Source organism: Zeugodacus cucurbitae, chromosome 2 (assembly GCF_028554725.1).
Source record: "Zeugodacus cucurbitae isolate PBARC_wt_2022May chromosome 2, idZeuCucr1.2, whole genome shotgun sequence".
Taxonomy (NCBI): Eukaryota; Metazoa; Arthropoda; class Insecta; order Diptera; family Tephritidae; genus Zeugodacus; species Zeugodacus cucurbitae.
The window spans coordinates 45958303-45971349 of NC_071667.1; the positions used below are offsets into that span (position 1 = coordinate 45958303).

The 13047-nt window shown below is 36.1% G+C and overlaps 1 protein-coding gene across 1 annotated transcript; it reads right to left on the reverse strand.

Moving 5' to 3' along the window:
• Window positions 1-1666: 1666 nt before the first annotated feature.
• Window positions 1667-8796, reverse strand: LOC105212396 (uncharacterized). The gene is made up of 3 exons (XM_011184338.2): window positions 8472-8796; window positions 7463-7718; window positions 1667-3343 (listed from the first exon to the last, which is right to left on the reverse strand). The coding sequence occupies exons 1-3, from the start codon at window positions 8616-8618 to the stop codon at window positions 3042-3044; spliced, it is 705 nt and encodes a 234-aa protein (XP_011182640.1). The 5' UTR covers window positions 8619-8796; the 3' UTR covers window positions 1667-3041.
• Between the last annotated feature and the right edge of the window lie 4251 nt (window positions 8797-13047).

A 13047-nucleotide genomic window follows, 5' to 3' on the forward strand; every position in this document is an offset into this window, starting at 1 on the left:
GTCATATGACTTTCTATTTCCAAAGGAGAAGACATCCGATTTTGTTGCATTTGCTTTAGAATTTGATACATTATATTTTAATTATTTGCAGATCGTGTTACTATATATTTGCATGTGTTGCAATAGTAATAATATCTGTCTGCTTGTGTGCTTCTGCATGCCGCCGCCACAGGTGAGTGCCCACACTCCGCATTGTTGCAAGTAGATCTACACAATTCTCGATTGCATTTGCTACTGCTACCACAACGCAGTTCACATGATTTGATTACAAAAAAAGAGCGAGAAAGCAAAATATATAAATAATTGCAAAAAGAAAAGTAAACAAGTAAGGAAAGGTTCAACCGAACATTTTATACTCTCGCAACTTATTGCTATAGTTTTATTAAGATATCACACAATTTGACATACGTACGATTTTCACCACCAACATTCATTATATCCAAATTTTATGTTCACTTTATTTGGCTCAGATGCGGAGTAAAGCCCACCGAATTTTTAAACTAAACTTTTAAGTCTTCCGAATTATATTAAAATATCTGAGGGAAAAATTACCTTAGCCACTGAGTTCTTCATGTTCAATATCCGGGGCATTGAAAAGTTTTAGTCCAATTTCCACAATTTTTCCACCAGTGAAGCCATGCAGTATTTGTGTAAAGTTTTATTCCGCTATCTTCATTGGTTTCTTATGCATATTATAAAGTGAAGCAATAAGATGGAATTCAAAATTGTTATATGGGAAGTTGTCGTGGTTGTGAACCGATTTCATCCATTTCAGGGTGTCCCGAAAATAGTATATTCCGAATTTCATTGAAATCGGTCGAGTTGTTCCTGAGATATGGGATTTGACCCATAAGTGTGCGACACCACGCCCTTTTTCCATTTTGTAAAAAAATCTGAGTGCATCTTTAAAATTTAGTGTTTCTGATGTTTTCCGTTAGTACTTTTAGTAATTTTCAAACTAACCTTTGTATGGGAGGTGGGCGTGGTTATTATCAACAATATCAACTATTTTCATGGTGTGTGTTGGGGTACGTAACGGAACCAACTGCAGAAAGTTTGGTTTATATAGCTTTATTGGTTTGCGATTTATATACAAAAAACATATTTGTAGGCGGGGTCATGCCCACTTCCTCAAAAAAATTACATCTGTACCAAATTTTACTTTCATAACTTTATTTATGGCTTAGTTATGACACTATAAGTTTTCGGTTTTCGACATTTTGTAGGCGTGGCAGTGGGCCGATATCGCCCATTTTCAATACCAACGACCTCAGGGTGCTATGGAATAGAAAAGATGAGATAAGATAGTAGTTTATTGTGACCATCAAGTTCTTAAAAAAGAAAGATCCTAACTGAAGATAACCTAGTTTCGTAAATTATATATATCTCTTTTAGAAGGAGCTATTCTACGATACATGGAGATGAAGCTATAAACAGACAATTGTATCAGTCTTTTGTTGGTGGTTGAAGGCAACTGCCTTTGAGATTTTCATTGCGAAACATGTTTTTAGTTGAAAACTTTTACTAAATCACAGTTATTTCAATACTTTGGACACAAATTGAATCATTCTAACTATTTAAACAATTTCCAAGTAACTATAAGTAAAAAACAGATATTGTAATATTTAATAATACCACTCAATCCAATCAATAACAACTATATTCGTAATTTTTGCAAACATTTATTTTCCTTCTATTGAGAATCTTAAAAACTGAAACACAAGTTAAATTTATGCCACATCTTCTCTAAACGTTCTTATATGATAAAATATTTAATATTTTAAATGCAGATTTTTGATTTTCCTTTTGGCTTCACTTCACGCCGAATGCCTAATGCTAAAAAGAGAGGTGAAACTGTTATGTGATTACAATGATTAGTCTTATTCTTAATTTCGATGAGTTTTAAATGCATTACTTTGTTGCTGTATAATTGAATTGACTAAATATTGAGGAAATTGTGTTAAATGCGTTGCAAATCGAGCGTAATGAATTTAATGTTTTTGTTAGTTTTGTACTTTGCGTAGTTATGAAAAGTGTGTAGACAAAAGTGGAAATGTAGTTGAAGTTTTAGTAAGTTGAGACAGTTTTTGAGAAAATACATACATATGTGTTTTTGGATATGCACCTTATATGTAAGCATTTAGTTTGTGTTTAAGAGCGAATGTTGTGATGAAAGAACGAGTAGTGTGTGGAAGTTTGAAAACTTTCAGCTACAACTTGTAAATTGTTTTTGGTAAAGTAATCAAATTAAGCGTTAAGTGCGTTAGTCATAGCTTAAGTGTCTGCAGTTTTAGCAGTCGCTAAGCCATTAAGTTAGCTTGCGTGTAGAGCCATAGAGCCAGCCTTTAATGTGCGTAAAAAATAGAGTAGGCGAAGCTTCATTAAAATGTTCATATTAAAATGCTTAGTTTAGTGCTACGAAAGTACGCTAATGCAGGTAGTGCTAGTCTAATAGAACACAATAAGCGGTGAATATAAGTACATAACAAGTACAATAAAGTTATAATAATTAAAACATAAATTAGTCGGGCGCAGTTACATTTCGTTTGTAAACAATTAAGCGAGCTCATGATCGGACTACACAGTAGGCGAGCAGGCGAACGAGTGAGCGATTTGGCCTAGAAACAAGCCGATGCGAGTGTAATCCTTCCTTGTGTATGAACTTCAAAGAATGTATGTGTGATTTTGGAGGAGTTAAACAAGTTAGCTACACCTTTGATACGGTCCAGCTTTGAATATTTATGCTCTTTCTTTGGCGCTTGGCGCTTTACATTGACTGCAATTTTATTCTTACAATTTATAATTCTTCATTTTAGAATTTGGTTCACCCCGCTCTGCCCCGATAAAAATACAAAAAAAAAACATGGCGTTCATTGTTTGTTCTTTTAAAACAAAAAAATTGCTCTAGATTAAACTCAATTATTGTTATAAATTAAATAAATAAATAAATTAGAAAATTATATTAGGTTTGTTGTTGTTAGTTTTTTGTTTTTCAGGATATACATATTGCACTCCCGTTAAGCCACTTTCCTCTTCGTCTCCTATTGCTGATACGCTGAATAGGCCAGGTTTTGCGCTTCCCGCAACGAGCGTGCGTAGCCGTGCTCTTCGTGCGAGTAGTGTGGGTGTGCTACGACTTCGTAGTTCTCTTTCTTCGATTCAAGCAACTTTTTCAGGCCAATGATGCCGCTCAACAGCAATGCGATCTTGCCGATGACGAGCGCCTTGAAGGAGATCAGAGCCAGGAAACCGATGGCGAGTGGCAGGAGTGCGGCCATCTTCAATTTGAAGAGCATCAACAGAGGCAAGAGGTACTTCTTCTTTTCCTTCTTCTTGCCGCGCGCTATATTAAAGAAATGCGAGAGGGAGAGAGGAATATATTTATTTAGTTGAAATGAGATTTTGAGAATTATAAGTAAATTTTGCTACAATTTGTTTTCTATTGTACCAAATTAATAACATATAGTGTACTATTTTTTTAATTTAATTTTCTTGCTTTCGGCTCTCAGAATTTCTCAATTCTACATGCAGTTTATTCATCCAAATTTATTTCTTTATCTTATTAGTTTTATTATTTATTACACAAGTTTGAAAGTTTGAAATTTCCATTGAAACGGTGGCAAGGACGAACTTCTGGTTAGTTTTAGCAAATAAATTGTGCATTTAAAATGTTCTTTACCAACACTTGTTAACTCATTGCAGTTGTTGTTGCTGCGTTTAACTTGTCGGAAGATGGCAATAATTCAATGGAGGAACTTAAACACTTTAGCTCATATTTCCGCTCACATCATACTCGGCCTTCCTGCGTGTGTATATGTGTAAACCTATTAAAATCTGCAGAAATATTGCATATATGCATTTTGCTTCCGTTTGAACTAGTATCCGTAGCTCGCTAGTGCTATGTATAATCTTGCATACATATTGATATATGAACAGCTGTGTGCCAGCAACGACAGGATCAGCAAGCTTTCCACAAAACGGTTTAGAAAAGTCATTCGAAATTGTTGGCAATAAATTATAAACAAGAAAATAAAAGAAACTTCAATTACAGACGCTGCCACAAGTTTCTTGAGAATGAAAAGAAATCAGTTAAACTGCAACAGAAGCAATTGCAACAACAACAGCAACAATTTCCATAAATATACCCAGACAATATGCTGTCTTTGGCTGCAGGAGAAAACCGCTTTCCAAAGTTTATAAACAGCAAAAGCAATGAAGAGGAAAATAAACATACACACGTTCGGTACACACATTCATACTTCATCATAAATATTACTATATATTTATATGTGTATGTGTAAGGATTAGCTCGCATGAAAATTGTTTATTAAAGTTGTACGCAAAGTGTGTGAAAGTGTGAGTTGAATGGTAGCAAGTTGCAAGTGCGGTTGCAAAGTTGATAGTAGCTATTAATAGTTCGCAGTCGTTGAAGAGTATTCTTCACTGTTTAAAGAGTAGATTATTTGCTTCAACGCAATTCTTTTTTAATAAAAACCCAAAATAAGTGAAAATTCTCTAAAAATCTTAAAGTTCTATCGAAGTCTCATTACCTAAGTCTATCATTTTGTGGTAGTTCGATCCCACATTTCAGCTCCTAAACGGCAGAGGTGAAAGGAAAAATCACATATATAGGAGAATTCGCAAATATAAAGAGAGAGACGTTACTAAGGATCGTAAGACAGCTGAACAAGTCAGAAAGTTAAAATCCTGATCTGAATTTATCAAGGGTTATCAATGAAGAGACAATTTATCAAAGAAATCTTTCAAGTGTATAGGGAAGGAAGCAGAGTGCTAATTACAGCTACATTATTTTTTTCACACAATAATAAGAATAGGAATACATATGGAGAAAAATTAAATCGAACTATAGATTTCCAACCGGTTGCTAGTAGCTAGTAAGGACTGACAAGGTGTGGACGAAATCGCCTTGTATAACAAATAAACAGCTGCAATTTGTGCTGGCAGACCAGTTCTCAATGTAGACTGAGCTAAATACTAGTGCGTCAATAGTAGCAGCCTACTATAAATACAAGGCAACAGTTGCTGACACACTTGGACGCATCAATTGTCAACAAATTCAATTAAATTGCACATCTGAATGCCTGCTGCGCAGTTGTGGAATCGACGGAGAATTGGTAAGCTGAGCTAATATTCTTTCTGACAATTTCAATGTTTTCTATTTGTAGGCTCTTATAACAGCGGCAAATTCAAGCATTCCTCAATGTACGAGTATATGTTAGTCAGTGTCTCCAATGGCGTGAGCTGTACACGCGTTTGTTTTGTATTTACATAGTTGGCCATCGCCCCAAATGATTTCTCCAAGGCTGCTTTGTATGCCGTTTGGACATCTATGCGGCACAACAGTTACTTTCCTTGTTCGTTAATCAACTCACAACTCACAACCCGAAACCCGTCGACCGCTCAGCATGCTCATTCCACAAGCATTGAATTTCTCTATTTACAGTTGTTTGCTTGCTTAGATATTTTACTTTTCCTTTTTCGCACACGCGCACACTTACGCCCACAAATGCTGTAGTATGTGCAACATTAACTGGTTTGTATGCGTAGTGCGTGCGCACTATTCCCCGCTGGCTGTGAGCCCACCCCACCATTTACATACTCACATGCATTTATTTACTTCATGCGCTTATGTTTTCGCTAATGTGTTGGAGCAACTACAAGTTTAACGCGTGCATAAAGATAAATATTGCTTAAGTAGGTAAACAACAACAGTGGAGGCAATGAAGGCGTTGGACTCATAAAAGCTGTAATTAATGCACTCATAAGCGCATTGCGTCTGGCTGTGGGCCAATGTGTGCGCGAGAAAGTGCTCCAACTCGAACCGGCCCGCTTGGATGTGACCATTGGCGGCTTGCAATCGAACGGGTACAGCCTGCATTTAGCAACTAAGCATCCTTAATTTGCACTAATGTCTAACTAATTGAGCAGCTTTCGAGGAATCTGGTCAGTCAGCATGTGTATGGGAAATTAACGGATAAATATGTTTGTAATAATTTTGAAATTAACGTAAATATTTATCGTTAATGGAATGATCATTTCTAACTTCTTGGAAACTAAAACTTTAAATTCGGAAACTAAAATTTTGTTCAAAAATGGATTTCATTATTTAGGTAGGTTAACTTATAAGGATCCGCTTTAATAATATATAACGTCTAGTGCTCATTCTAAAAGTCCATATTGTTTGTAGTTTTTTATCTGTAAGCATCGAACCATCGTAATTTATTCATTAAGTGAGTTTAATTCTAAAGAAGTATGGAATGTGGACAATTTTTGAGATCATGACATTTTCGATTACAAGGTCGCCTATTGAGGGTCTACAAAATTTTATAATTTTAAAGGATAATGGAAACTTGTTCAGAGAACTTTGAAACGATCGCTTTGACTTAAGCCGTTGAAGACTACTGTGCACACCACACATTCAGCTTAAAAACTCGAAAGTGAAAAAATTTATTTATTACTAAAATTCTATATAATAGATAAAAATCAGAAGCTTTAATATCATTCAAAATTTATTTGCTCTCGTGTTCCAGTACTCTCTTTTGCAAAAGAAAGTTTTTAGTAAACAGCTACTATCTGCCAGACAAATTGTACATGAGTACAAAAAGCAATGTAGTTTACGTAATTCGTATTCAACGTATCTACATAAATATGCCTCCACCACTCACGTACCGTTACATATGAGTCTCATAAGCCCTACCAAACTTTTGAGTTTTTAAACTTTGCTTTTAATATAAATGCAAATTAAAGATGAAAAAGGTGGCTTGAAGCGATTAGAACTTCCATAACAGGTGGGGGCTAAAGTATATGCGACTTAACGTCATAACGTAAACCCATTCAAAATGGGGACAAAAAGTTTAATTAGAGCATTATATAGTTAAATATTTTCAGTAAAATCGCAACAGCAAGTGTGTTCTGCTATCGCATTTGAGCGCTAAACTCTTGAAAGACAGCTAGTGCCGCGTAATTTACTCAATTATAGAAAACAAGACAATGCACCGACGCAGATACAGCAAGCGGCGACCTCAAACAGCAATGCACCGTTGCACTTTCAAGACCAAAGCAAACCCGCTTGTTGCTGGACACCAGTTTGACGACCTCAAAATTCGCACGCGCACACCAAGAGTACGCACACACACAGAGACAAAAGTCTTCCATAAGCGATGTTTAGCAGTGAAAACTTGATTTCATCCACCATCGCTTCGTGTTTATGCCATGTCATGCATAACCCACATACATGTAAATTGCATCCGTGAGCGAAAAAAATAGACGCCATGTGCTTGAGGTGGTGATAACAGCTTGGTGATAGCATGAGGTTGATTTTAAATTTAACATCAACAGCGACATAACAGATACATGAGTACTTAAATAGCGCTTTAGTTTCTATAGTCTCTTTTCGATCTTTCCTTCTCTAAAACCCCATTGTGTGAGTATGTTTACTTACATTCTTCGAGCGCGCGTTGCATATCCTGAATGGAGTCTTTGGGCACTTTGAATTGCAGTGTGTGTGTGCCGAAGAATCGCGCCACACGCTCCACCAGCAAAGCATCGACCTCGTTTTCACGAGCTTCAGGTTCTTCAGGCAAGGCAGCATCGTTCAAGGAACGTCCCACTGGGATATCATCGGTTTTTATTAACGAAATACCCTCAGTCAATTTGACATCGCCATTCTCTGTGTCAAAGTAGTGTAACGCCCGTTCCTGCATATGAGAACAAGTAAGAGTATTTAGTCGCATACCAAATTGAAATTTTTATAATGGTTTCTATATATTTTGAGGGGCTGGACTAAGTCGGTTCAGTCAATAATGGATTAGCATGTGGCAAAAATTTCAAGAAAATAATCCAAATCAGTTACGTCATTATCATTACTATGGGACAGTACAGCTACTGGAAAAATATTACAAGTTTAGTAAATGATTACAGTTTGATATTTTAAATGTAGAGGAACTTTTTCAATATTTAAACACAAAGTAATGAAATAACATAACTAATTAATAATTAAGATGAAATAATTTAACATGAGTTAATTTCAAAATATTTTTGTTTTTCAAATTGTGAGATTTTTTTAAGTTTTTAAATAAATATTTAAATTTTGTGACATTTATAAATAATATAATATTAAAGAGTCTATGTAATTTTTAAAATATCGTAGAAAATATTTCATCGCTATATTTTTAATCAAATTAGCTCTTTAAAGATACTTCCAAACTTAATATTTCACATTTGGCAGCCGTCCTAGTATAAGAAGGCTCGATTTGATTTGAACTTCTTAACACAAACACATGCATAATAACTTCCTCAGTGATGCAAATATTACTTAGCACTTGATAAAGTTTATTATTATTTTTTTTCGTATATATATATATATACATTTTTAATTTAATTTATTATAATTTTTTCGCAACTGATTTTAATATGATTCATTAGATTTTTAGCTTCTCGTTCCTCCTTACCTTCATGCACAAAACCATTGAACGATCACCGCACTCCTTGACCATTTTAAGGGCATTGGTGAGGAGGCTGTCTGTCTCGGAGACTTGATTGACGCTGGAGGCGGCACTAGTGGCCACCAGGGCGAATAAACACACAAACTTGAACATTTTCACAAATTTCGCGTTTTCGTTTCAAATTCAACGAAAATGCACACAACACAACACGATTCCTGCTGTTGATCCTTAGTGTATTGCACTGCTGCTCTTGAGTTGTTATTTAACTTTTCTTGGCTTTGCGATCAATCGATCAGTCGGACGGCAACCGGTAAACTGTGACTAGGAGGCGTTTGCGGATCGAGTTTTATTCCCGGCGTACAACCGATACTGTGACAGTAAACGCAGTCAAAAGTACACACATGTCTGCACATGGCTGCCAGCGGTTGTTTTACACACGTACATGTGTGACATACAAATACATTCAAACACATACATACGTGCGCATTGAATTTTTTGTACTCACTACTATTTGCTTATTTGCTTGTAATTCAAATTGAATTGCATCCAATTGAAGTGAGTTAAACGTAATCGCGGTGAGAAAGCCACTTGCTTTGCGGTCGTTGCTTTTGTTGTTGATATTATTGTTGTTCCAGTGGTTTATTGAAAAATAGCGTTTACTTTGCGGCTCATCGGTTCATCGGCGTTGAGGCACTTTAATGCTAGCGTCTAGTCAATATTCACAGGCACACATGCGCAAATGTGCGAGTATAAGTAGACCAATATTGCTACCTCCGACCGCCGACACGTCGCCGCCAACTTCTCTGCACCGTGTACCGTCAGGGTTTGCATTGCCAAAGCAGAAATCGCGCTAAGAATACAAATCAGTTGTACGGCATTTGAAGTGGCCTCTTCTGCAGTAACAGTAAAATGTGTTGTGCGCTTCTGCTGCCGTTGTTGGTATTGTTTTTGAATAAACTTTAGCAGCTCTTCAAACGTCGCTTACACTGGCAATGACATTGCACCGTCAAAAGCCTCATATTTCCTCGAATTACTCTTTGATCGTTTTCAGTCGTATTTACGCTCTCGGCTAACCGGAGTGTCAGTTCTAAGCTCATTTTCAGCTTATTTTATAAGCCCGTTGTTGCTTTCAGTTATTGTCAACTTCAGCGAGGTTTTATTTAGGCATTTGCTTCACCTCTCTCAGAGTCAGTAATGTGTTTGGCAAGTGCTCTTATGTTGGTTAGTACTCTTGTCACAGCGCCAACTTAAAGTGTTAGGCTGTATGCCAGTGTTATACGCTAAGTAATGCAGTGAATATTCAGATATTTGTTGGGTTCTAAGAGTATTATTACTTGAATTTTGCAATATATTGAATTAACATTTGCTTAAACGACACACGTGATGTCGACGTAATATTTATAGTCTCTAGTAAACTATCATATGCAGGAGGTTGGATGTGAAAAATACCATTAACTCAGCAAAATGGGCAAACATAATCAAAGCCCCATATGATATACGCGACCCTCATTACTTCAAAATATTAATGAGCTTTTTCGAAAACAAAAAGCTGATATTTGACACAGATGAAGGCACAAAGAGCAGTTCTATTTCGAGTGGAGTACCACAAGGATCGGTGTTAGGTCCGCTCTTATGGAACCTGATACTGACCGGGACGACCCCAACATATGCAGACGACCTTATAATGGTAGCAGTGGTTAAGCACCTGGATGCGTTCCAGTCGGTGATTTCTAATTGCAAAAATGAGCTCTATAAACATGAATGCGGTACCAAATGGATCCAGGTGCTATGCATAAAGCATATGCCAGGTCGATAAACACAGTACATAGAGTCATGCAATAAGAGTAATAAGTGCATTCCGAACTATACGAGTATATAGCGAAACAGCCGAAGGCCCATAGACATCCAGGGAAATGAATTCGCGGTGAGCTTCCTTTTTGTTCTCTTTGATACAGCTCACAAAGAAACTCGTTTGCATACCGTTGGCAAATTAAGAGTAGACAAAATGTTGAAAGAGACGACATGTCAAGCAGTTGTACGTCGGTTTCCATGCTATTTATACATATTATGTATTTATACATGTATACACGTATGTATATGTCAATGTCTATTGCAGAAGAAGCCTCCAAAGTTAAATAAATTGTTAAAAGTGATATACTGTAGCAAGCAAAGCCACAGCTCCACCTGGGTCAGCTGTGAAAAAATGTGCGCCGTCAGAGCTAAGCTGCGCATGAACAGTACTTTCAACGACACTTGTATCTATGTATGTATGTGTGTATGTATCTGAAATGGCAGCAACATGTGCCGCTTCATATTTTAACAAATGTAATGATTGCTGTAATTGATGAGCACTAAATTGTAAATTTAATGTCGTTTACCAACTACAACCAAGCAAACTGACACTGATGCTGCCGCCGCAACACATACCCATGTAGCAAGATAACTACAGGAAGACCTCTGCAAAGCAAACTGTAGCATTTTTTTGAATTAAAGTCTCACATACTTTACTGACTTTAAAACTAAAATTGCTTTGAAATTTTAATATAGACTAGAATAGATTCTGCATCCTCTAGTATGTGCTGCAAATATGTATTTATTTATTTTTAAAATAAGTATTATAGATAATAAAATACAGATAACCACCAAGGTTTTTCAAATGTAACTTCTGTTAACAGTCTACGAGTATACATCTTGATATTTAAAGAACCCCTATTAAAGGTATGAACATCATTTCAGCCATAAATTGACAAAATATAAGAGATACAAATTGCATCTGTGCTCTATTCATTTTAAATAGTGTTTACTGTAAATATTACTCTCGCTACTCGGCCGCTTAGAAAAACACATAATTGGTTGGAGGCGTTTGTATGTGTGTGTGTGTGGCAATGAAATTAGAGTAAAGTAGAAAATTTACGCGTTTGAAGCGCGAGCGTGTGGCAACAGAAAGAAAAAGTTTCTCTTCATCTTTTGCATTACCGCATTGGCAGCGGTGTGATCGATCGAATAGCGGCAACTGCTGCCAAGTTCATGTGGTCTTGTCCGGTCGCCTGGAATGTCCGCTGCTGCGGTGTGTGCGTTTTCAACGATTGCGATTTGTTAATGTTGTCAACCGACGACTGCTGCGTGTCAATTTTATTCGCTACTTAATTTAGTTTGCTTTCATGCGAGCACTTTTACTGCCAACAATAAAATTGTTGACATAAGTTAGCGATAACTAGACTCATACACTGCCATTGCAATTGTTGTTGCAGTTGGCTGCAACTTTGTCATTGGAAGAAAGTGTCTGCAAGCCGTTTGGCTCGGTAAACATTTACAATTAAGCATTTGCACACATAGAGGCAACTTCATACGCATATAAATATATGTATTAGGTATGTGCATACATATGTATATGGCATCACTTATGTCTTTGCATAATTGCAGTTACTTACATATCTACTTACACTCATATGCAGCTTCAAACAGTAGCTTTTCTAGCTTCAGCGTTGTCTCGCCTTTGCTTTGTAATTTAGCGTTTCTAATGTCAATATTTGTCTATGAATGTAGCGATTTGTTGGGAAAACAACAACGAATTAGATAATGTATGTAAAAATTTGCGCTTATGCAGTTATTTGCATTTAAGTGATTAAAAAGTGAAAAGTCAATGGTAATGCTCATTTGGCGTCCATAAAAAGTGAGATAAAGTGGAATTATGTTTTCTTTGCAGACGCTGTTGTGGCCATTTGTTACATAATTATAACGAAATTAATAATGAAAATTTTCATACCAGTGTGAATTGAAACAATTTGAGTCGGACAAGATTTTTTTCGAGCAGTAGTGTGCATGACATTGCAACATAGTTATATAACGGGAATCTTGTAGGTATTAAAAGTTGACGCTGAGCAATCGATGGTTTTTACTCGTATAGAGAAAAATGTATATTTACATATGAAACAAATTCATCGTTGGTGAATATAACCGTACCGTCGTCCCAACGTTGATCGGTTTTAGGTAACCGGAACGTATTCGTATTTTTATTCGACCAATGTCTGTAAAATCGTCAGCATTCCTCAAACATACTTTGGAAATGTTTTACTCACATGGTTTTAGCAAATTTCGATGTAATATTTCAATATATGTTTACATATATGCAGGTGGAATTGGTACATGCGATGCACTGACAATTGCTTTGACACTTCAAAATAGGCATCGGTCCAATTCCAGTTCTTGACCTCTCAGAACAATTTGATAATTCGTAATCCATCTCTTACAATTTTAACATAATTTTCTTAAATTTGAGACACGATGAAGCGCATGATTGATATCTAATACAGCATACACAAAATCAACTCAGCAAACCACTGTTTGCTAATATTGGCAACATTTCTTTTTCACCAATATATAGTGTTCTATCGTCAAAAAAAATATTTTCATGCAGTTTTTTCAAATACCGAAACTTACGTTACTGACAAGCCGATTTTCCGATGTCTGATAAATTTTTACGTAAGTTTTTTGAAGGTAAGGTTAAAATACAAAACAAATTTCCCATAGATACTGCACGATTTTTCAGTATGTTTGGCTATTTACATAACTATTTTTTCGA

What these genes read in the sequence shown, in the direction of transcription:
- LOC105212396 (XM_011184338.2), bottom strand. Translation starts at nt 8,618, where the DNA reads ATGTTCAAGTTTGTGTGTTTATTCGCCCTGGTGGCCACTAGTGCCGCC. An exon ending in CAATGGTTTTGTGCATGAAG is followed by an intron (nt 7,719 to 8,471) that starts GTAAGGAGGAAC and finishes TCTCATATGCAG; the next exon opens with GAACGGGCGTTACACTACTT. An exon ending in GCAACGCGCGCTCGAAGAAT is followed by an intron (nt 3,344 to 7,462) that starts GTAAGTAAACAT and finishes TCTTTAATATAG; the next exon opens with CGCGCGGCAAGAAGAAGGAA.